Below are 27,356 nucleotides of genomic sequence, written 5' to 3' on the forward strand. Positions count from 1 at the left end.
ATTTGAGAATTGGAAACAATAGAGACAGCGATGCCGAAACTTTTGTTCTATACGAGTCTTAAAAAGAAAAGTTAATCTTGAGGTTGCATTTCGCCAGACAGAAATACCCACGTACTATGTATGTATTACCGAGCCGTCTTTTGAACTTGTTTCTTTATTAAAACGTATTTAAAACTTGTCATAACATAATTAAATTATAGATAGGTTCACATCGGGTCGATATGCTCCAGAAATGGTACACTCAGACTCCAAGTTCCATTATTCGCTTGACAAACAACCAAATTAACTCAGAATTACCATATTCAACTTCAGGCACACACCGCGTTAATCATTTCACCGCAGTCACTTATTCACTAAACAACAGCTATACTTATTTATACTATATGTATACTGTATGGAAATCAGGAAACGTTCAATATTTCATATATGATAAATATTTATCTAGTCGAGTACGTCTTGTTGTCGACTTACTTATTCGCGTGTGTATGATTTAATTTGAACCTTATAATTGTCGACCCGCGTTGTGTTTGTATTGAACAAACAAATCGTTAACGCTCGTTAACACAGTCAAACCGTTACGTTGCTTTAATGTTTTACATCCATTTTGTTTGTAATGTTTCGCTGATTCAATATGTTTCACTTATGCTCCTCGACTTGCTTTTGAAATATTGCCGTGTGTGTATATTTTGAATCATTTTCGTTTGGATTTTATCTTGAGTAAAGTACACTCAAATGCCGAAATTTGCACGTTGAATAATTTATACAGGGTCGGAGTGAAGAATAAAAATGTTGACTGACCCGAAATGGGTTCTAGGATACATACCCTCTGGACATTAACCACCCCGAGCAAAAAAAACCCCTGGAAAATGGCCCCCACTGTGGATAATCAGTATTTAAAAATAGTACTAAATATGTACCGAGCCATTCCGTGTCTTTATGTTTTACTACAAAATAAAAGACAGGATACTTTAATTAAACTGTTCGAGATACCAAATATATTGAATGCCAATTTGAGTCCAACCAGCATCATGGTTGACTTTGAATTGGCAGTTATACGTGGAATAATAGCACACAATATTTTTTTTTGTATATTATTATTAAGAGAACTAATTATTTGGTGGGTTAAAAATAACTTAAACGATCAGTTAAAAATTAAGATTAATGGTCAGTAATTTATTAAATAAGTGATCAGTTAAATGATATAAATTATCAGTAAATATTCATTTTTCGATTAGTAAATAATAGTGCTTCCAATCCCGGAAGGTTTCTTCAGCACCGGGATTGCGGTGCTGGGAATTTCTGATCCCGGGATCCCGGTGCTAGCACCGGGATTTTAAACGTATAAAAAAAAAAGTTCAATTGCATGTTTTCATATTTGAAAAACGTTCAATTGCATTTTACAAACTCTCCCGATGTTTCACGCAAAAAATACTCTCATATTGGCAAACTAATTTTGAGAGTTTGGCTAAATTCTACATGGTTGACGGATGTTTACCAACTTTTATACATAACTTGGTAAAATTTCAGTTCAACAAATTAAAGGATTTCTTAGTAACAAACAAAAAACCTTGATTCTCTAAATTAAAAGTACTACTTTCGATTTAGGAAAAAAATATTGGGGTATAATATTAATAATTTCTATTACATGTAAGAATTTCAGTCCGATTTGTTGAGTGGTTTGGGAGATAGTTTAATTCAAAAACTTAAAAAGAAAGAGGACACCTATAAGGGGAGGTACCATTCCCGTTGAACTTAAAAATTTGAAAAAAAATTACTGTGTATCGATAAAAATTTCAGTAACCAATAAGTTTCAGTTTGATGGGACGAACAGTCCCCAAAATACACTGACTCACAGTAAATATACAGATACTCACCCGGGATCCCGGTGCCCGGGATCCCGGGATTGGAAGCCTTAGTAAATAACAATTTTTCGATCAGAAATTAATTAAACAGTTGAACAGATAAATAATATAAAGAGTAAAATGAGTAAAACCAAATAAATTATAATTTTTGACAGTTGGATAATGATTGCGCGTTGCCCATCTTAGATTTTAGCAGCCAAAACTTATTTATTTAAGGGTTAGGTTAGGTTAAGTTAGGGTTGGCCCTATTCATTTAAGATTAAGTTGTTAAGGTCGGTATTTATTGATTTAACAGACACGCGAGAACTGAGACAGTGAGACTGAAATGAACCTGGAGCGACGGGCGAGGCCCGATTTCGTTGAAAACTGAGAGGGGGTCAATATTTGTTTATGAACGATGTTCAAGTTGTTAAAGCCAGGTCAAACACATATCTGAGAAAAAGTCAGGGAAAAAACAAAAATCGGGAAGCCAGTTGCATCAGCAAGTGAAAGAAAGCCAATTGAAAAACGAATTCGTAGTCCAGGAGATAAGCGAGAAATCAAAACATCAGTCAATGTCAGATTTTATCAACGCGTGGTCCGGCGTAAACAAAGAAACGCACGCGGGTGGAGATTATATAATAGTATTGACTCTACTTCATCTGTTAGAATGCGTAAAACTGACCATTTAATAATTGATCATTTATTTTTAAATCTTATCATTTCGTTTTATATACTGATCATTTTGGTTTAACTACTGCTCATATTATTAAAATACTTATCATTCTATTTAATAACTGATCGCATAGCAACTGATCGATACAAACTAATAATTTATTATATTCACTGATCAATCCATTATTTTTAACTACCAAATGTTTTTTTTACTAATCAAAACGTGATGTTTAAATAGAGGCCCATTATTAATATTTTAGAAACTGATATATTATTATTATCTGTATTTCTGAATTTGTATTTTTCTGAGTGAAATAATTTGGTATTGACACTGACTTTTTACTTTATCTATGTACGTAGTAACAAGAGATGAAGTTTTGTGATCATGCGAAAATTCGTACTCGAGATTTTGACTGATTCGAACTCAGAATCGATTACTGATCACGTTTTCATGATCTAGAAAAAATGTGTGTGTGTGTGTCTGTGTGTTTTGGGGATTTTTTGAACACCGTTAGTCCTATCGAACCAAAACTTGGTATCGGGTACTAAAATTCTTATAGACGTGACGAAAATTTTTTTCAAATTTTTAAGTTGACCGGAAATGGTACCTCCCCTTATAGGTGTCCTCTTATTTTTAAGTTTTTGAATTCAATTATCTCCCAAACCGCTGACTGAATCGGATTAAATTTTTTTTAAATGTTATAGAAATAATAATGTCTATAACCTTATATTTTTAAAATATTTTTATCTAAACCGGAAGTAGTAGTTTTACTCTAGAGAATCGAGGTTTTTTTTGTTTTTCTCAGAAACCTTTTGGTTTATTGAACTGAAATTTTATATCTAGAAGTTTAAGCGTAATAGAAAGTTATGGATAAAATTTGGTAAGCATACCTCAACCGGAAGTGGCAGTTTACTCTTGTTCGATTTATCATCCACTATTTTTTTTATATATGTACTATCAATTTAAAAAAAAATTCCATGACGGGGTCTATTTTTCAGGGGGTTTACACGGGGTAGGGGAAGTAATGTCCAGGGGGGTTTAGACCGGGGGTATGTAACCAGGGGGTACATGTTCTGATACCCCAGAAATGGATCTGATTTAAATAACATATTTCATTGATTAGACGTTATATTCTAATAGTGTAATATAAAACCAAACAATGCGCAAACAATATATGTATGTATATATGTGATGTATGAGTGGAATCTTAATCTACTCTCTTCCATTTGGGCCTCGCTGTGATTTTATTTTCATTCATATTTTGTTTGATTTATTTTACTTTTTCTTTCTCCTTTGTACATTTTTATATACTTTTTTAATTGTATTATTATTTTCCTTTTGTTACTTTTTTATTATTATTTTATTTTACCATGTTTTCTGCTTTTTAATTTTTCTGTTTTTTACTAATTTTACTTGTATTTGTATACCTTTTTTTTTAACATCTTCTGATTTATATTTTTTAGTATGATGAATAAATATATATTCATTTAAATAAATATATCGGTCTCTGTGACGAGCCCGAATGTGAAACGCCGGAAAACGCAAATATCGGAAGGCAAAGATCGAAAATCGAAAGGTCTTAAGTAAAAAGATCAAAAAAGGGGTGCATGGCAAACGGTACATACTCACTTAATTTGCGCGAGCAGGATACAACAGGAACAAGGGGAACAGGATTTTCCTCCCGTATTAATGTGCGCGCAAAGAATACGGGAGGAAAAGCCTGTTCCTCTTGTTCCTGTTGTATCCTGCTCGCCCAAATTAAGTGAGTATGTCCGTGAGTATGTACCGTTTACCATACACCCTTTTTTATCTTTCGATTTTCAATCTTTGCCTTCCGATATTTGCGTTTTCCGGCGTTTCACATTCGGGCCCGTGAGGTAGACTATTGATATTTGAAGAATATTTGAATATAAAATGGACATACATATATATGGAGATAAAGCGAATATATTCAACAGTGAAGGAAATTTTCTTGGTGATTGTTAAGAGAACAGTACTCAAACTTTCACCACCCCGTGTCCATCCCGAGTAAAAATCGATACCTATTTACTGAGCCACTATACTTTGTAGCTCCCTCGTTTGGGGAAAGGCCTCACTAATTTAATTGGTAAACAACAGAACCAGCCTGGAAAATTCAGCAGCCGAAGCAAACACTCCAAGTGTGTCACGCACGTGCCCCGCCTAATTCGCTTCACCAAACTTTTAAATTACTAAATGCGACGATCATTCGACCCTTTGTACCCTTCTTCATCGAATGCGATGAACTTTGACGGTGAAAGTTTTTCCGATGATTATTATAGGATACCATGTGTGCGATTCAAGTTGTCACTGCAAATTGCTTCCTGTACGCTGCCATGAACTTTGCTGGTATGTATACCAAGTACCTGACTGATCGAGGACAGAGAAGGGCTTTTCTGGAGACTCACAGGGCCATGGAAGCCAGGTGTCGAGCTCAAGAAGAGAATGCGAGACAAGAGAGGTTGCTTCTTTCAGGTAATTCGAACCCAACGCTAGACTGTGGAAAAAATGTGTACAGGTCTAATTACAAATTTCTAATGTGTTAGCGGACAAGTTCTTTGTTCGTTAAAAGCATTTCAATATATACATACATATTTAGTATGAAAGGGTTAATTGAAAATAATCTATTATGATTTCTAATATGGATTGAGGTTTGTTGATTTGTTTGTAGCATAAAGTGAAATTACTTATAATAATTTTTAATATGAATGAAGATTGTTTTTTTAATCAAAAGTGTAATTTTTTTATAAAAGTTTGAATTTTTTAGTGATGTTAATTTAGCTACAAAGTGTCTTCAAGCGTTTTATTTAAAGAAAAATCGAAATTTGTAATTTAATATGCGGAAAATTGCAAGTTTTCCATGACTCACTATTTGACAATTTATGAAGGTACTTTTATTATTATATATAAATATAAAGGTAGGTAAATAAAAATCTGGTAATAATTAGAAAGTAGAAGTTTCTGGAATTATTCGAACTGTAATTTACTATGAACTTTTCGATTTTTGATTTTTAAATGCTATTTATAATTACTAAATTATGTTCACAATACATCTTATATATATTTTAATAGCTATTGATCTACTGATCATTTTCTATTTTATAATTTTATTTTATTTTTGTTAGTAATTACAGTAATATGTTATTCTACTATTAATGTACAGCATAATAGGAAAAAGAGCTCAAAAACTTATTTACAATTCTTATACATGAATGCTCATAACACATCTTATACATAATCCCCCGAATCAAGTGGTAAATATTATTCGATTTTGTGGTTACAAATGATTGTTTTTTGTTATTTCATCCAGTATTAATCTTTAACTAATTTCTATTTATCATATGAATTTTTAATATTTGTTCGTTTTTAAATGTCGTATATGATCAAAACCACGTATAAAAAGATATATAGGTACATTGTTAAGTCATAATTGTACGGAAGTAGCATTTTTTTATGTTTTAAAAGTTGTAAAGGATTTTCTATAAATAAATAAGTTTTTTAACAATCATAAACATTTTAAATCGTGTGCCATTTTAAACTTTGGCTTTGTATGTACATTCACTAACGTAAATGAAATGGAAGTGACTTAAATGCAACGTAACTTTAATACGTTTTGCAAACAAGGATTTAAAATGAACTTTCTATCGTGTTTAATTAAAACACAATTACACAATTCGTCAGAAATTTTACTAACTTTGAATACTTGCGGGCCCAGGAGATGAAATTTTAACGATAATTTCGTTTCAGTGTTGCCGGATTTCGTTGCGAAGGAGATGATAAAAGATATAGCCCACGAGGAAGAGAAAGGATCCTTTCAACCGCACCAATTTCACAAAATTTACATACACAGATATGAAAACGTCTCGATTCTTTTTGCCGACATTAAAGGATTTACAGGTAAGATTATTAGTTTTTCAATAAAGTGAAATAAATAATGAAAACTTATTAATTTAATTTGTTTTATATAATAGAATTGGCTAGCAAATGCAACGCTCAACAATTGGTGAAGGTGTTGAACGATTTGTTTGCACGATTCGACAAATTGGCAGCGGTAAGTTTAGCCATTTTATTAATGTATGTAAGTATGTACATAATATACATATATGTATGTATCGATCGGATTGAGTATGTTTGTGGTTATTCTGTTTACTCTGAATTAATTTCAAATTATCCGAAATAATTCATAGGCTTTATATAAAAACTTTTTACATAAAAGTAACACAAATTGCACGTATTTTACTGTGCCGGTCTTTATTATTATCGCATTTATTGAGATCAATATTTTCAATGAAATAATAGAAAACATGGCACGTAATACATTGCCGAAATTCGTTCAGCGATACTTGTACGAATATAATGTGTATTATACTTTTTTTTTATTGGAACGAAAAACAGCCTAATTCGAAACTCAAATTTAGATCACTTTTAAATATTTTTTTATTATTTACTAGTTGTTTTACCCTGCTTCACTCAGTATTTGTAATATCAACGGCTTAAACTTGACGAATCTAATAGTAAATATTCCTTTTTTTGTATTAAATTTATTTGAATCGAAAAAAATATAATATTCAACCAATTGAATTGTCGCCTTGTATTGTTTACGAAATTCCCAATCAAAGATACTCCATAAAAATATGTACATATATACATATATATTTACATACAAATATCAAAATTATATATTAGATAAAATATTAAGTCAAACAGAATATAAATATGAAACAATCAATAATTTAGTCCTCAATCGCATTTGATTGATTAATTTTGTAGAAAATTTGAGATTTTCACACAGATTGCCTTTATATGTATTTTAATAATGGATCGACTTTTCTATGAGCTTTTTTATTTTAATGCAAAAAAATACATAATATTTTAAGGGTGTAACAAAAAAAAAAATAAAAAAATAAATCAATTATTTAAAATTAATCTCAATAGCAGTGTTCCTAGACGTTTTTGATCTATAAACTTAGTTTAAATTATACTACATATAAGTTTTTTCATTATTTTATAGATGAAATGATTTTATTAATTATTTAACAATATTGTCAAAATTTGATAAAAAAAAACTTACCGTTCAAAAAATTTACTTTTGAAATCAACAGATTTTCATTCTAAATATATTTGTCTCAAATTTTCATCTCATTTGAATCTCTTTTAATTTCCATTATGTCATAAAAGTGTGCTTAATTTCATTGACTTATTTCTCTACCAAAACCATTAATTAGGGACCCATCAAACGAAGGGCACTGCTTTAAAGGCTTAAGCGGTCTTTAGAGGCTTGAAGTATCTCGAATAGTATACATACATAGATATAACCTAGTTGTACAAATATCGGCAAATCAAAGCCATCCCTCAAGTCGTAAATAATTCAATAGCGTGCACACTCACCTTCATACACCCAAAACTTTCATGACAATCAGAAGTAAACAAATCAAGTGACATTTTCCAGGAAAACCACTGTCACCGAATAAAACTATTAGGCGATTGTTACTATTGCGTGTCAGGATTGCCGGTGGCTCGTCCTGACCACGCTCACTGCTGCGTCGAAATGGGCCTCCACATGATAAGGGCCATCAGGGATGTGACCCACAACACGCAAGTGAGTACTAGACTAATCCTGAATTAACCCTCCATTGTTACCACCTCGGTGATAAATCATCGTGACGTTCACAGGTGGATTTAGACATGAGAATAGGCATTCACAGCGGATCAGTTCTCTGCGGAGTTTTGGGTCTCAGAAAGTGGCAGTTTGACGTATGGTCGTATGACGTCACACTGGCCAATCATATGGAGAGCGGTGGCATACCTGGGTGAGTATACCTCTACTATTTTTATTTTTATTTTACATATATACCAGGAAGGCCTTACAGGTAAATCCCAATGCGCCTTCCTGGCCAATTACAAATACAAATACAGCATTTTTATTATAAGTCGTTGAATTGCGAGACACTGAAAAAACTCGCAAATTAACGAGACATCTATGAATTGTACATAAATTTTTATTGTACATCAATCAAATTTTTCAAATAGTGGTGACATAGTAGGTAGGAAGGATTTTTAGCCAAATTTTTTTTCCGGGAACCGTTTCAACAATGAAATCAGAGAAAATTGGCAAACTCTGATAGGAAACGATCAACCTGGAGTCACAAATCCAGGTCTGACCAACAGCATACTCTGAAAAATTCATTTTCATTCAGGGATAGAACCCGGCACCTTCTTGACGGTAAGCAGAAGCTTAACGTCCGAGCTATGCTGCTGGCTATTAAATGAGCATACTATATTTATATATCTACTATATTTTTACTAGTGTTGTGTCCGTTGATTTCAACGGGTGGTTTCGAAAAGGAATTGAAACACGAATAAAAATTAAGTTATATGTAGTATAATGTATAATGTAAAGTAATTTGGTTCGGTGATTACTGGTCACAAAGTACTCGTCACAAAGGCACTAAAATCTCTATAACGGAACATCTGGCAGCCGAAAAGTCCATCATATTAACGATAACTATCATACTAATGAGATTTTCATGGCAAAAATTGTCTTTGTGACCACCGCAATGTGACGAATAGTCCTATTACCGGTAATTTATAGGCGCACGCGCACGTAATATAAATCGTAATAAAATTGGCACACTATAAACTTATCAATCCAATCTGTTCGAAATGATGAATATATATTTATTTTATTTATTTTATTTTTTATTTTATTTCATACCAGGAAGGCATTACAGGTAAACCCCAATGCGCCTTCCTGGCCAAATTACAAACAATACAGCATTTTTTATTATATACATAAGTCGCTAAATTACGAGACACTGACAAACTCGACAATTAACGAGACATCTATGAATTGTACATACATTTTAATTGTAATATTTACATTAATCATACTCAAATAGTGGTGACATAGTAGGTAGGAAGGATTTTTAGCCAATTTTTAATCGGGAATCGTTTCAACAATGAAATCAGAGAAAATTGGCAAACTCTGATAGGAAACGATCAACCAGGAGTCACAAATCCTGGTCTGACCAGCAGCATTACAGATATACTCAGAAAAATTCTTTTTCAATCGAGGTCAGCTCAAGGGATCGAACTCGGCGCCTCTCAGTGTTAAGCAGAAGCTTAACGACCGAGCCACGCTGCTGGCTCAATATATATGTGTGTGTGTGTGCCCTAGAGGCTTCGCCCCCCGCGCCTCCAACATCTCCAGTGGCCTGGGGGCTTCGACAGTCGGTTTTTATATATATTATTATGTTATAAGTTACACTATGAAAACTTGCCGAACGATTTTGCTTACTCTTTCTTTTGTATACAAATATATTTGTATATATACAATACCATAGAGACATCTATGAATGAATTCGATATACAGCAAGATGTAGGTCGGTAGAATTTTTATAATAATCGACAAATTCAAGATGCCAGAGACTCAGGATAGGTTGTCAATTTGGTGGAACCGTTTCAAATATAGATAAATTGACAAAAAAAAACGTGAAATTAGATAAATTGACAAACTCTGATAGGAAATGATTGACCTGGAGTCATATATACATATCACTAGCAATATCGAGCCAGGGATCAAACCCATGGCCCTTCAGTTGAAAGCATTATACGCTAACCACTGATATATCGTAGGAATACTGGCAGAAAATGTATCACAGCAATACTGCGCAAGGGATCAAACCTATGGCCGTTCAGTTGAAAGCATTATACGCTAACCACTGATATATCGTCGGAATACTGACAGAAAACGTTAAGTCAAAAATTGGATGTTATGAATTTGTTAAGCCAAAAAATTAATAATGATTTAGGTCAATGGAGAGCTTCAAACATCTTGATTTTCTCAAAACAAGAATTTTTGACTTTATGCTTTCTGTCAAAAGACTAAAAATTTTCAAAAAGTAAGTTTTTTTGTTTCTAAATTATTTCTAAAATTATATTTTTAATTCTAGTTTTATTTTATTTTTAAACATATGTATACATATAAAAATACGTATGTTCATATACCAGGGAGACCTAACAAGTAAACCCCAATGTGCCTTTTTGGCCAATTACAATCATCGATAAACAATTATCTGGAAACTTTCGAGAAAAACATAGATAAATTTAACAAAGTGGGTAGCATATTTGAGATGCTGCTAATTTTTGTACTTGAGTATCATTTTCTATTCAAAATCATCTATAGTTTTTCATTCATTTAGTTTCATTTTGGTATTTTAATTTATTTATTTTTTATTCAAAATAAATAAAACAAAAATTATAAAAAAAATGTAAAGTTATTTGAATCGTGATATTTTGCCTCCGGTGCATGCTTTTTTTTTTCAATATGAAGCATATAGAATAAAGTCAATATTTTGTTTTCGGAATTCTGAAATAAGCCCCCCCCCCCCCGAACGAATAAATAATAAAAATATAATTGATTATAAATCTGATGCCAATTATGTAACTAACGACCAGTCAATGATTCGACTGGTCGTTAAAGGGTTTGATTCTACCATTGAATTTAGACAATGACTAGCGTTAATGTTGCCATAAATAGCATCACCCGTAAAGGGATTATATTATACAACTATACATCTCCGTGTACAATTTTAAAAGTACACATGTAAATCATAAAGAATTACACCGAATAAACGGTCATAACTCAATTTCACAAAATATGTTTTTGGTTAAATGTCAACAATATACAATATTACACAAATAATGGAGAGCACATTTACGTCTCAATTTATTCAAAATTCAACGTTAATCATTCACAGAAATATACCCGTGCTGAGCCCGTTGATATAATAATAAAAGAATTACAATGGAAATGGGTCGTTTGCAAACTCGCGCATACTATACAAAGTATATATGTGCATATATACCCGCGTATACTTGTATACTTTGTCGAGGGTTGGCACGACGACGCGACGAGACGTCAAGGGACAATACCCACGTACTTTCACGACAAAGATAATTAATTTCAATCTCACGCCTAGGATTGTGGAAGTTAGTTTAATGGGCACATAATTCGTTAACGCTCAGTGTGGCGTATGATGCGATATCGTGTCCGTTGAAGCGGCTTTTCCGTCGAACCGAACCGGCTTTTCTTTTCCCGTCGCTCGTTGCACAATCCGGAAAATTCATCCGGTGTCTTGGTAATCATTTACACGTATTATGCCTTAATTTACACGTATATTAGAGTCTGTTGCAGTATCGCGCTTGCATCGTGACTGTAATGGAGGATTCACGGTCATTTCACCGTGGACGTTTTACTCTATGACCTTTTCACCGTGGGGACTTTTCACCTTGCAACCTTTTCACCCTACACAAAACAAACATTAAAAGCATGTGGACAATCTTCATATTGTTCGTATTATATGTATACATAGAGGGCTACGGTCAGTTGACCATGTAGAAATGTGGAAATGATTAATAATATTCCTTTGCTTTATTACGGCTTAAAGTGGTAGGGGGCTACCGGTCGTGTGGTGCAGTGTAACTGGTCACATTACTGAATTAGTAATTAGCCGATAACAGCTAATACAAAGCAAAAGCTAACTGACCATGTGGCAATGATAAATAATATTCCTTTTCTTTTGATTTACTTTCCTTTATTACGGCTTAAAGTGGTAGAGGGGCTGCCGGTCGTGTGGTGCAGTGCAACTGGTCACATCACTGAACTAATATTGAGCTGATAACAGCTAATACAAAGCTAAAGCTAACAGCTAATACAAAGCAAAAGCTAACTGACCATGTGGCAATGATAAATAATATTCCTTTTCTTTTGATTTACTTTCCTTTATTACGGCTTAAAGTGGTAGAGGGGCTGCTGGTCGTGTGGCCCAGTGCAACTGGTCACATCACTGAACTAATATTGAGCTGATAACAGCTAATACAAAGCTAAAGCTAACAGCTAATACAAAGCAAAAGCTAACTGACCATGTGGCAATGATAAATAATATTCCTTTTCTTTTGATTTACTTTCCTTTATTACGGCTTAAAGTGGTAGAGAGGCTGCCAGTCGTGTGGCGCAGTGCAACTGGTCACATAACTGAACTAGTAATGAGCTGATAACAGCTAATACAAAGCTAAAACTAACTGACAATGTGGCAATGATTAATAATAATTCTTCTTCTTTTGATTTACTTTCCTTTATTACGGCTTAAAGTGGTAGAGGGGCTGCCAGCCGTGTGGCGCAGTGCAACTGGTCACATCACTGAACTAGTAATGAGCTGACAAGAGCTAATACAAAGCTAAAGCTAACTGACCATAGCCCTCTATTTATACATTATAATTTAATACATTTAAGTGGGGAGTGGCCATAACAACATGAAGATTGTCCAGCGTGTCTGGACATTTCGTTTCATGACCACTTCACCGCGGTAGCTCTTTATCGCGGGGACAACTCACTGATAGATTTCATATATCAAATAATTTTTATCCACAATATTAATTATCTCGATATAAGTTCTTGTGACAATCATTCAATTGTTTCAACAATGAAATCAGAAAAATTGTCAAACTCTGAAAAAAATAGCCAGCAATCAACCGATCGACCTATCGGCCAATAAATCACTCAAATCTCATAATTGACCGTATTTAATAGATGCAAACAAGTAGTGGGTAGAAAGAACAAGTACCGGTATGTATTATGGATTAGTGTTGGGCCCGTTTAAAATCGCCTAAAGCTTACTTTAAAAAAAATCGCCATAAACGGGAACGGAAACGGGAAAAACGGGAATGAGCAGCATTGCAACGCAATAATTTCAAATGTTTTCGCTACTTGCATTTTTCCGACAAATGGGAACGGGAACGAGAACGAGAACGGGAACGGGAACGCAACGGGAACGCGAATGGGAACGGGAATTGCATTCGTCATTGTGGCATTGCAACGCATGCCGGGTTATAAAACTACATTAGCGAGACACATATAGATAATAAATTTTCGAAATCATATTCAAATAGTGGTGACATAGAGGGTAGGATGGTTTTTACAAAATTCGATGGAGGAATCACTTCAGATAAATTGGCAGACTCCTCTGGTAGGAATCGATCGACCCGGAGCCACAAATATCCCAGTCTGACCAGCAGCATTACATATATACTCAGAATAAATTCTTTTCAATCGAGGTCAACCCGGCAACCTCTACTGGTTAGCATTAACGCAAACACCAAACTACGCTCCTGGCTTGTGAGTTTGTTTTGCCAAACGATGCATGGGATGGTTTTTTATATTCAAATCCGTGAGATTCTCGACCAAACATTATGAAATGACCTTCACGTATCTATTGCATTTGTGAATATGTTTCTTTTTCAGGAGGGTTCACATATCGGCTTCGACTCTGAAGTGGTTAGGTGAGGCATACAGAGTGGAGCCTGGTCACGGTGGTGAGAGGAATGCATATCTTCGAGACCATGAAGTGGAAACTTACCTCGTGAAAAATGAAGAGCCGTTAAGGCCTAGACGTCGGTTGCCCTCCAGACCCAGGTGAATGTTTTGCAATATTTTATTTCAGCTGAATGTTTATTTTGCACACTCCGAACTACCCCTCTTTACCGTATGGAATATATTGCTGAGCCTGGATGTGATATATTCCACCTCAGTGAGCGTAAGTTATCGGAGATTATGTTTACCCATTTGTCTGGTAGCCTGTGCTCATCATTATTTCCATAACTGAATGTGACGAACGAGTGGAATTTTGATCTTCTCTCTTATATTTGGGTCTCGAAGGGATGTATTCTATTATATTTGCGGCTGGTTCATATATATTGGTGCTGGCTGTAGATGCAAGACATTCCCTACTTTGTATTTTATTATTTGATATTTTTACTATACCTCCTATTATTATTATTAAAATGCTATTGCTTTTTATGATTATGTGTAAATATATTTTTGTCTGTATATATATATATATATGTATATATTTTTTCGAGCATTAAGAGACTTATATAATGCCACAATGGTACAACCTTAAACGTAAATAAATAAATACATGTTCGGTTATTGTGTAAGTGGAAAATGTAGTTTTTCTTCCATGTACGCTTTTTATTCGAACACTTTCACTGAATATTATTGTAATAGATAGCGTGTGTTGAAATAATATTTGATAAGTTTCGTGACATAAATAAAATATGTGGTGGAAAACTAGCGTTTTCCACCAAATGTGCTGTTTAATAGGGACTTTAAATCTATATTTCGCGAATGTACATATGTGGCTTGTTTATTTATCCACTATACAAGCTTTTAATATAGAACCATTAAATTAGCCTTAATTAACTACTAGCCTTTTGGCTAATGCATTTGAATAATGATTTCAAGCGTTTTCATATGAAATACCTGGCGTCGCCCGAGAAACAATTATTGATTCGTTGTTTTTAAAATAATATTATATTTTTTTACCTGGTTACTTTATATACGGTGAGTATTTTATAAATCTTCAATGTGAGCAGAATAGAAGTAGCTCTCTGTCGAGTAAGGAGAAGTGTCAAATATTTGTACAAGCGCTGAATGGATATTGAATGTGTATTATGTACTTTACAGAGTTATTTCCGAATTCTTCGGCATACTTACAATATATGTGTATGACGTAAGCCTTTTTTCATTCTTAAAGTTAGAGTGACTAAAATATTACTCATGTTGGTTGGTTACGTAATTCATTCAAATCGATTATTTCTAATGAATTTTCAGTATATTCAATCAAAAGCTGTGGAGCGAAGATGACATGACAGTGCGAATATCAAGAGGAAGAACTTCCACGGTGACAGTTGATGAGGATATGACAACAGATTGGATTCCCGAAAGACCTTTTGAAGACGTACGATATTTAGTTATTAATTTTATTTTCAAAATGCTGTCAGATAATCATCAAATTTTCACACTTAGTGTTATGGGACAAGTCAACCTCAAAACGGTGGCGAATATATCACTGAAGAAGAATTCAAACAGCAAGACACATACAGATCAGTCAGAACTGGTTCTACAACTGCAGAAACAATCACGACCATTCCTTTGACGACAGCAGAGCAGGTAAAATTTTGAAAAAACTAATCGAATCAGTCAAAAAGATCATATTTTATCGATCTTTTTTTCAGGTTGACGAAATGATAGATCATTCCATTGAAATCGAGAGCAATAAACGTATAAGAATGGCTAATTTAAATCCGTGGAGTTTGCACTTCAAAGATCCAAGCTTAGAGGGAGATTTTTGCACCATGAAAGAGGACATGTTCAAATCGAACATGATGTGCTGCCTTGTCATTTGGATATTCATAGTTTTGACTCAAGCTGTAATCCTACCTAGGTTTGTCGCCTGTTTCTGATTATATTATGAATTTTATCATTTATAAATTATGTTCAAATTGTACTCCAGACATCCTGCGAATATCATATCGTTGGTGGTTACAACGTTCTTGCTATGCGCTGCTTGCATCTTGGTCATGGCTGAAGAGTTCAAACAATTGCCTACAACTTTACAGCACATGTCATCTATGCTAGTTCACAATAGGAATAGGAGAACATTTTTCATATGTGGAATCGTAGTGATCATGTCATTTGCAAGGTATATTTCATTATTTTTTTTTTTGTCCATATATTATGTTCTTCATTGTAACATTTGACTCGATCGATTTTAAATTTCAGCTCAGTGAGTCTAATAACAGGTTCGTTTAGTGAAATTGAGAGTAATTGCACTTCTTGTCCAACAAATGGATACATACAGAACTTAGCCATTTCGCTAAAACAAGAAATGGCTAATGACTTCAATGTTCATCAATCAGATCAACGTTCGTCAATCAACGTGCTGATATCAATAGCATCAATCAACATAATCAAACCGTATCCAAACATGACCACGTCAGAAGGCGTGAAAGCATTGCTGACCAAAACTAGTCCGAGAACGAAACGATACATAAGTTCAGACCCAGATAAGGACTCCACTCCGAACAAGTATCGCAACGAATCCCTAAATTACTTGAATACAGGAGATTTGGAAAAGTTTCAGTCATCATCAGAGGAAAGTGATGACATTTCAGAAAATTGCAAATGTATAAAGAGCAAATCCGTCGAATGTAACTGTACGAAAATGGACAACGAAGAATGCTACCATCCTGAATATGTGGTGTTCACTTGGATCATGTGTTTGGTCGCGTTAGCCACCACTCTCAAACTTTACTATTTGGTCAAGACGTTCTTGGCGATCATAATGGCTGCTGCTTATGCTCTACTCATCACGGTTGCCTTCAAAGAAGTTTTTAATGAATGTCTGCTGTATATTGTGTAAGTTTCTTTCAATTACAACATATATACACTGTAATCGCACCAGTTGGTGACTTCTTTCCGATGAATGACTACTTGATTCTAACATAATTAATGAATTAATTCAATTGGGTTAACTTGATCATGATTTCTCTCTACGAGCTTTGTTATAAACCTCTAAATACTCAATTCAGAACATCTTATTAATAAAAACTAGTGTTGTGGCCGTTGATTTCAACGGGTGGTTTCGGAAAGAAGTTGATACACGAATTAACCACTTCATCGCCATAAGCGCACCGGTGCACGCTCCTTCATCTTTAAGGCTATGACTCGAAATTAATTTTGGTTTATTCACAGTGACATCTACAATTATCCTGTGATACTAATGAAATTGAAAAAAGTCAATATTTTTCGTTAGTTTGTGGTATATTCAAGACTAAGTGTCAAGGGTTGGCATTAAACATATATAATAAAATAATCGAATCGGTTTCTACAAACGTGAGGCGATTAAGTGGTTAAAATAAAGTTGTATGTTATATATAAATCTAATATGTAATTTTGAAAGATACTTTGTAACTATGTATGTAATGTTGGTTGGTAACATCGAAAACAAATCAAAGTTTCTATAAGTGCACATATCAGATGCTCCACACCCCCCCCCCCCCCCGCCCCCACTTCCTCGCGTCACCTCGACCACTTGACCACGTAGACCACTTGACTCTGATTGGCTGTGCGCCTTTGTGATTCTGTTTGACTGCGTCCCCACGCGTCTGCCACATACCCACAAACATACATACATACATACATACACCGCGCTCGTTTTTTTTATATATATAGTGCTGTGCCCGTTGATTTCAAGAGGTGACTTCGTAAAGGAATTTATACAATTAAAATAAAGTTATATGTTATTGTATATAAATATAGTGTAAGGTAATTTATAGGCGCGCGCGCGTATTAATGCGCCATTCACCCGTTCGAAATGATTAATGAATGTGTGTGTGTGTGTGTATGTGTCACTCGTTGTTCAGCCTGACGTCGCACATGCCTATCATCGCTTGGCCTGACGTCACATGATGTTTCACACTCCCCACTACAACGGTTTCCTGCGTCTCCTCGACCACTTGACGACTCTGATTGGCTGTGTGTACACGGTCCAGCACATACCCACATATATACACACATCGCGTCCGTTTTTATATATATTATATTATAAATTAATAGAAATATCTTATTTTTCCTCATACTGTCAAGTTAAGTAAAATATACTTAACTGAGTAAGTAAAACAGTGGGTCGGATCAATTGAGTTCGGAAAAAAAATACTTAAACGATTTTTGTTTTCAGAATGGAGATGCACCTGTCCGTTCAGATGATGTCAATGCTTCTGGTCTTCTTGGCTATTGTGATTTATCATGCACGTCTCGTAGAAGTTACATCCAGGCTGGATTTCTTGTGGAAGCAACAGGCTGAAAGAGAATTGGGTGAAATGATAGAGACGCGGCATAACAATACCCAACTGTTGAAGAATATTCTGCCTGATCACGTGGCTCATCATTTCCTAGCTGAAGATCGAGTGACGGAGGTTGGACGGGTCTTCTTAATTTTTTTAATCTCAAACTCTATGTATGTATTAAATTTTCTCTTTAATATTTTAGGAGTTGTACTCACAGTGGCAGGATGAAGTAGGTGTTATGTTTGCAAGCATACCTAATTTTACTGAGTTTTATTCCGAAGATATCAACATGGGTATGGAGTGCATACGATTGCTGAATGAAATCATAGGTATTTAAAAATCCATGATTTTTATGAAAATTATATAAAAAATTGATTTAATAATTATGTACGTACATTTTTTACAACGAAAGTATTCAAAATTGCCTAGTGATAGTTAATCACAAAATGAAATTTAAAAGTCATTCTAGGAAAAAAATATTCAAAATGCTTTTAATATCCTTCTTGCGTATTATGTTTCTAATTGAAAACCTTCCGTTTTGTTAAATTGAATATTTTAAAATGACGTAATTCAAATACATACATATGTAAATGGGTCAAAAAGTCAACTTTTGAACTCAGCAATGTATTTATTGTACTTTAATCCGTTTAATAAATGTATGTCTATATAATATGGCGGAAAAGAAAATTTCGCGGAAAACTTGAATTCTTCCGTACAAAAGGCCAAAAATTCATATTTATTATTTGCTCGTCATCTTTTTTTATAATCAATAGCTATATTTGAACAGTCAAAAATATTAGCTACGAATTTTTTTACATGAAGAAATTATCTGATTAATGAGCGTTAATTGATTTGTAATATTACTTTGCTAATTGGAATTTTACTTTTAAAAAAAATTAAAAAAAAAAACGCGTGTGCAAAAGCTTGCTTTTGAAACGGTTAAATATAATAATAATATCTAATATATAATTTCGAATGAGAATTTGTATGTATGTAAGGTTTAGTTTAAAATTTGGGTGGTAAAATCCGTCACGTTATTGAAAAAATCTAATTTTCTATGATGATGATATCGATATCGATTTCGATTCCGTTTTCGATTCCGATTCCGAATTCAGTTCCGATTTACGATTGCCATTTCAGTTCCGATTCCGATTTCTGATCCCCATTTCAGTTCCGATTTCCGATTCCCATTTCAGTTCCGATTTCTGATTCCTTTTTCAATTCCGGATCTGGATTTCTTTTTCAATTCCGGATAAGAATCATTTTTTTAGTTTCGGTTCCCTTATCTATATATAATATATATAAATGAATGTCTGTTTGTCTGTCTGTCTCGTAAAGCACTCTACCGATTACGATGCAACTTTCAGGATGTCCGGAAAGCTAACTGTTAAAAAAATGCCCAAAAACGGGAACAGAAACAGGAAAAACGGGAATGAGTGGCATTGCAACGCAATAATTTCAAATGTTTTCTTGTCGCGACCTGCGTTGTTAGAGTAAAATAAACAATTGAATAATTGAATAATTTCAAATATGTTCGCTGCCTGCATTTTTCTGACAAATGGGAACGGGGACGAGAACGGGAATGGGAACGGGAACGGGAACGGGAATCGCATGCGTTGTTGTGGCATTGCAACACATGCCGGGTTCAGCTAGATTTTATATAAAAAAATCATGTGTTCATTCATTTCTGATCGGATATCGTTAAATATATATATTTTTCGATTCATATAAATGTAATAAAAAAACAAATAAATGTTAACTATTCAATTAACCATGTTTAAGCGGTTTATATTACAAATACCGAGCGAAGCCGGGAAAAACCACTAGTTTATATACATATATTTTAATTACCAACTCCACTTATCTTTGACAATGTGATATTTAAGACTGAATTTAAATAAAAAAATACTTTCAGCTGACTTTGATGAACTATTGGATGAACAACGATTTAAGTGTATAGAAAAAATCAAAACAGTAGGTGCAACTTACATGGCAGCATCAGGGTTGAATCCAGAAGAGAAGGTTTAAAGTTTTATCTTTTCTGTTTCGTTCGTTTTTCCTTTACCTTTTCATATACACATATTAAACCAAGTTCAATGGCGACTTCACGCCAATGTAAATACACCTTTCAGTCAAATCACAATGATCTGGAACATCTGTGCGCACTTGTAGACTTCGCCACAGCCATGAAGCATCGACTTGATGACGTCAATAAACACAGCTATAACAATTTCCACTTGAGAGTCGGTGAGCTATTTCAATTTCCACAACAATCGATATAAAAATTTAACCCCTTAAAATCGCATAATGCGAGAGCTTTTTGAATGTCACAAAACAGCCGTGACCTTTATTTTTAATCACAATAGCATTGAATACACAAATGCCAAATACATAATAAACTTTACAAGAAGTTTAACCACTTGGCAAAGGTACACAAAGCTTTCAAATTGTTTGCGAGGGTTTATGTGTGATTGAACAATTGATTGTGTTGAAGCAATCAGATGATTGCATCGTCAGTGTGGTCATGAATGATTTGGAAACTATTGATTTACACACCCGATGCATATTTCAGTACGTCGTTTGTGAGCTTTGTGTTAACGAATGGGTATATTATGACCTGTTGATTGGTTTGTTTGAATACTGATTGATGCTGTCTCACGAAATCATTTTCAATTATATATCTACATATTGATAAATTTATAAATATATTTGACATTCATATAAACACTCTGAAGTGTTTATAGTGCTATAACGAATACTTTCGAGCGTGAAGGAAAAGCTATATTTTGGAATAAGATGAATGATTGGCAATTTGTATGAATCTATCTCATTGAATAAATCACATAGAGGGCAAAACTGTCCGATTTAGTCGAAATCAAGGCAAGTACACGTGCTATAAAAGTAGAAACCTTTTAGGGTAGTGGATTTAAGGCAAAATTTGATTAATTGTTGATACATTTTTTTGGTGATTTAGGAATCAGCTGTGGTCCATTGGTTGGTGGGGTAATTGGTGCAAGAAAACCGGTGTATGACATTTGGGGTGATACAGTGAACGAAGCTTCTAGAATGGATACTACTGGAGCTATGGGAAGGGTTCAAGTGCCTAAATATACAGCACAGGTATTAAATTTAATTAATTACATAATTCCATTGAAATATTTATTTATGAAATAATGTATAAAATTGACTGTAGAAACTGATTCATATTAAAACATTAAAATTTAACAAATAGCACCATAAAGTTTCGGAAACTTCTAAAATGAAGCATTGTGAAGGAAAATATAATTATAACATATGCATTTAGTTCTTTTAGGCTTTAAGCAGTGACGTATTATTTTGTTGTTGTTAATCTTACTACTATACATATTGTAATAATTTTGTAAAAGTTGGAGAAATCCACAAGTGTATTTTGTATATACTATTCATATTTGATTAAATTTCGCCCCACTTTTCTTATTTATCATATTCACAACTCGAGGCTATAAAGATTCAGAAGCAGTTTCAAGTAACAAAACAGATTGAAAAAGTAGTAGTATTAAAAATAAAAAGTTAAAAAATGATCCGAAAATTTTTGATTTTCCAAAGATTGAAATTTTCTTTGTGAATATTTGTAGTCTGTTTTTCTTTAAATGATGTAAAATAAGCATTAAAACATTAAAAATATATATCTTAACCCTGTGAATGCCGATTGATCAACACCGATTGGCGTTTTTCCAACAAGTTCATAAGCCTGATTTTGAGCATGTACAAAGTAAACAAGAATACTACCAGGTAGCATTGAAAAAAAATGCATTGAATTAATAGTTATATAATTAATAATAATTAGCCAGCAGCGTGGCTCGGTCGTTAAGCTTCTGCTTAACACTGAGAGGCGCCGAGTTCGAAGCCCTTGGGCTGACCTCGATTGAAAAGAATTTTTCTGAGTATATCTGTAATGCTGCTGGTCAGACCAGGATTTGTGACTCCTGGTTGATCGTTTCCTATCAGAGTTTGCCAATTTTCTCTGATTTCATTGTTGAAACGATTCCCGATTAAAAATTGGCTAAAAATCCTTCCTACTCACTATGTCACCACTATTTGAGTATGATTATTGTAAATATTACAATAAAAATGTATGTACAATTCATAGATGTCTCGTTAATTGTCGAGTTTAAGTCAGTGTCTCGTAATTTAGCGACTTATATAATAAAAAATGCTGTATTGTTTGTAATTTGGCCAGGAAGGCGCATTGGGGTTTACCTGTAATGCCTTCCTGGTATGAAATAAAAAAAAAATAAAAAATAAAAAATAAAAAAAAAAATAGTGTAATCAGTGTTAATGTTTGTAAAGACTGGTTTACACCGGAATTTCTGAATTTTTAAACTATAGCAGAATTTCCCGATGGAAATCCCTAGCTGCTGAGTATTTTAGATTGTGCATTATTAGTACATTATATAGATTTTAGATTGAGCATTACATTTTAACAACAATGAAGACGATGGAACTAGTTTTGGAACAATACATTCATTAGATTTATTTTATTTATTTTAAATTGTTGCAAGATATAATAGAGAGTCTTAACACACCTTTACAAAACTCGAAATCCTCAGCGGTAGTTATCTAGGGTTTGTTTGGATTAGCCACAATTTTTATACCTGCTTTCTATTGGATTTCAAAATAATTATAGTTGGAAATGTTGGTGAAATTTTCAGCGAGGCGGGCTTTCAACAGAAAAGACGTAAGCACTCAAAGAGTTAAATGTAGAATTTTTAAGATATATACATATTTCAAAGGTTTTTTCTGAAGGAACAAATGCAACCATTTAGGATTGGCGTATAATTTAATTTTTAAGTGTTTTCATATCTAAAAGAAAAATAGTACATTCTATGAGAATTTCACCAAAAGACTATTATATTTCGAAAATTTTTCGAAGCACCAAAGACCTACATAAAAGAAAGTCTTCAATCAAGACTCAATCGAACGCTCGAATGCCCTCAAACTCAAGTCAATTAATCCATCCGCGAATCAATTATTTACTTTAGGTCGTTTCTAAATTGAAATGTCGCCACCGAAAGGGTTAACAGCAACCTTGACGAGTCGTTTTCCCGTTCCGTAGACTACGTTCTATCTATTCGTCGTACATAAATATACATTATGGTTACATTTGTGACTTCAATCCATTTTGTCAATACAACCGGATACGGCTTGATTGATGATCGAATAAAACCTTTTCTATGCAAACAACAAATACATAACGCTCATAAGTTTCGGTCGGCTCGTTGTACGTTTAAAAGTCTATGTGTGTACATATGTATGTAGGATTATATATTCACATATGTACATACATGTATGTGTGTATATTACGGGTAGGAAAATATGGGTTTCGTGTTTCGCATACATTACAATCATCAATTATAATAAAAGTGACATTCCATTACCTTAAAATTCTATTGTGTTGTATATCGTTGGAGATATGGATCGTTCATTTTCCGACAGTTGTGTTCTGTGTAATAGAATTTTCTCCGTATTTCAATTTAGTGATGTATTGAAGCGATTGAACTGGAATTGAGGATTTTCAAATATTAAAAGATTGTATTATACAATAAAATCGTTTTTTTTTGTATATTTTTTATTTATAAAAATTACTAGAATTTTAAATATGTGTGGGTTTATGCGACAGTTATCTAGTAATCATCCTGTATTATTAAACGAGCTAATCTTGAATTAAAAATCAGTTTTATGTGTAGATATATCTAGGGCTATATATCTGCTCAACCGGATTTCTGGTGAAATTGACCTCTTCAATATAAAATATACTAATCTGGTTGAGTGGTTGTTGAGGAATGCCAGTGGTTGATTTTGCCTATTAAATATGAATGATTGTTATTACTTTATCTATGTTTTTTTTTTTATGATTTTATGATTTTAATGATGTTGTGTCAATATTGTTATTTTTATAAGTTATTATTACTGTTATGATGTTATTTTTACTGAATGACCGGCCACAGTGACGCGTTGGAGATCTCTGTAATGTCACTTTGGCTAATATGTTAAATAAATAAATAAATAAATAAATAAAATATTGATTAGTAGAATTATAATACCTGAAATTTCATTTCATCTGTGACTTTAAAAGAGGCCGTTTTAAAAGGCGTGTATTTAATTGATCAGTAATTTATTCAGCTTTCGATCAACAAAAATAACTAAATTGTCAGTGAATATTTCTGAATTATCAGTGTGTATTCTAAATTATCAGTACGCTGTGATCAGTTGTCATATACTCAGTTATTAAACTGAATGATCAGTTATTAAACCAAAATGATCAGATAATAAAATGAAACGGTCGATGATTATTATAAGACGATCAGTATTATCATTTAATTTTGACAGGCAGAAAATCTTCAGTGTTGCCATAATGTCAGTGTTGAAATGAAATATATAATTTGTCTTTTTAGATTTAAGACTGTTGGTTTTCCTTTTATAATAAAATAAACTAAAATAAAATATCGCATTATAGCTCCTAGTATAAAAAATCCTGATGAATTTTGCCACTTACCAACATTCTTTTAATAATCTCCCCCCTCGGACCTCGCCCCTGCTCCAGGTTCAGTTCAGTCTCACTGTCTCAGTTCTCGCGTGTTTGTTGATGTTTATGTTTATATCGTATTATTGACGTTCGAGTTTGCTGCCTCTGACGATTTGACCCTAACAACCCAATCTTAAATGAATAGGGCCAATAGTAACTTAACCTAACCTAACCTGACCCTTAAATAAATAAGTGCTGGCTGCTAAGATGTTTTTTTTGTGAAAATATTGATGAAATAAAACTTAAAAAAATATAAATGTATATAACGATATGTTACGAAGGATATAACGGTGTGTGGATCATGAGGAGAATGGGAATGGACAGTAGCGGGGTGAGGTGCTTTCATTCAACTGTCAAAAATTATAATTTCACTGATAGAAAATCCTTTTTGATCAGTATTTAAATAAAATAGTGATCAAAAAGGATTTATTTACTGATAAAAAAAGAATTATTTACTGAGCAAAAATGAATAATTTACTGATCGTTTATTATATTCTACTGATCATTTAGAACAAGTAACTAATCAAGTTTATAATTAATTACTGATAAATTTTTCATTTTTTACTGACCACTTTTGGAATTATAAACAAACCAAATAATATTTTGCCGTTTTAAAATGCGTTGTAAATTCAAACCCAATTACATTTGATTTTATTTTGCAATTACAGTTGTTGGAAGCTCGTGGGTATCAAGTCATAGCTAGAGGACTAGTGCAAGTTAAGGGCAAAGGACAAATGGAAACCTACTTCGTAGTCGGAAGACGATCTTCAGGAGCTTCAGCTTGTCGAAGACAACCATCGCAACACAGCAGCCTAGCTGCTGTAGTATACGGCATGGTGCAGCAAAGACGAAGACAAAACACACGTAATGATATATTTTTCAAATCTTCATATGTACTATATAAGAAATGGTTCTCACACTTTTGTTATTTCAGCTGTAACTGGCGTAGTTCGTGGACCAACATCTGTGAGTGGTTCAAACAGTATGATCGGCGAAAGAAGTACTGGAAGAGCTCCTTTCAGCTCTTTACGACAAAGAACAGCTACTTCGCGATCTCTCAGAAGAAGTGCAACTAGAGCTTCAGCTCATGATCCACGACCTAGGTTGTTTCGTTAGTGATGTATTATTATTATGATTGAAAGTTTTACTCATAGACTGTTTTCACTTTCAGGCCTCCTCAATCGATGAGGCAAATGTCTAGCTCTACTGGAGATGTGGCTTCAGGCAGGCTGTCAAATTCAGCTCCCTTGACACCAATCTGTGGTCCATTTGGTGATGTATTCTCTCCAAGATTACTGTCCGAACCTGTGGTGAACCAAAATGAGGAGTCTCCAAGTAACAAAATTGCCAAACAAAATTCTTTGACTGCCAAAGACGGTCCAGCTGCTGATTCGGCCGGAGAGGAGTTGGAAAAGAACAAATTCGGTTCTCGTAATTATAGTTTCAAAGAAAACTTGAGGAACGTTTTGAGATCGTCTAAAAGGATGAACTCACTACCTGCTCCAGTTCATGGACCGAGATTCGGAGCAATATCTCCGAAAGGAATGAATAGGAAAGAAACGATCAGTCAGTCCATTGACGAAACTCTAGCTGAAAAAGACAAAGAAAGCAACGAAGACAAAAACGACTAGAAGAAAGTTTTGGATCGATTCGTATTATTTAAGGTGCTACAGTTCCATCGCTCGCGTGAAAGACGTGAATGTCTACTTTTTCTTTTAGGTATTAGATACATATATAATTATAATATTAATCTTAAATGTGATTCAAATCTATGTATATTTTCGATGTACTAGTCAAGACAAGGGCTATTTAACCCTTTCACCGAGGCAAGGGTAATTTATCGGTGTATTTATATCCGATTTTACACTTCCTCATCCCTCTAAGCATACTTTCTAACTACACATAGTATATATGTAAGTCTAGTCATTTAAATTTAGCAAAAATGTTTGTATCCATCAATGCTGTGCAGAAATACTGGAGTGGGCTGTTTGCCAATATTTACATACGTACTTAATATCAATTTTAATATGTTTCAATTGGAACTCAGTGTTTGACATTAATACTTGATTGTAATTTTTTTCATATTCTTTGTTTATTGTTTTCGTTCCGTATATATTAAGGGACCAATATTCTCTCTTATAATATTCAGAATTATCTTCAACATTGTCTACATTCCTATTTGAAATATGATTAAATTTGAGTGCCATAATATATCTATTCATTTCTAAATTGTGTACAAAGACTAATGTCGTGCCAAAATGTCCACACAAATTAAAATGTATCCTGAAACTTCCTCTGATCTCTTTGTTTTGATTTCATTTTATAAACTATGTAAGATTAATACATTTGCAATCTATTTTAGTTTATTAGCCGATTGAAATGAACGACAGCATAGTCTACAGTTGTATTAAATGTATTATGAATAAATGTACAAGGTGTGTATTTCATTTTTGACTGATTAGTAAATGTATGTATTTATTTTTGAATTGTAAATATTGAAATTTTCATTGAAATTAAAATTATATTTATTTTATACAATATAATTCAAATTAAATTTGATGTACCG

General features: G+C 33.5%; 1 protein-coding gene across 1 annotated transcript; it reads left to right on the forward strand.

Annotated features, from left to right (window-relative positions):
- The first annotated feature begins 4,871 nt into the window (after window positions 1-4,871).
- Window positions 4,872-27,219, forward strand: LOC143916323 (adenylyl cyclase 78C-like). The gene is made up of 19 exons (XM_077437350.1): window positions 4,872-5,010; window positions 6,283-6,432; window positions 6,507-6,586; window positions 7,985-8,134; window positions 8,209-8,345; window positions 13,838-14,008; window positions 15,209-15,335; window positions 15,404-15,547; window positions 15,613-15,821; window positions 15,891-16,079; window positions 16,160-16,795; window positions 18,117-18,354; window positions 18,428-18,554; window positions 20,141-20,247; window positions 20,358-20,472; window positions 21,200-21,345; window positions 25,459-25,654; window positions 25,725-25,893; window positions 25,962-27,219. Exons 1-19 carry the CDS (start codon window positions 4,872-4,874, stop codon window positions 26,419-26,421), a joined length of 3,690 nt encoding a protein of 1,229 aa, XP_077293476.1. The 3' UTR covers window positions 26,422-27,219.
- Window positions 27,220-27,356: the final 137 nt, after the last annotated feature.

Source organism: Arctopsyche grandis, chromosome 9 (genome assembly GCF_051622035.1).
Source record: "Arctopsyche grandis isolate Sample6627 chromosome 9, ASM5162203v2, whole genome shotgun sequence".
NCBI lineage: Eukaryota > Metazoa > Arthropoda > Insecta > Trichoptera > Hydropsychidae > Arctopsyche > Arctopsyche grandis.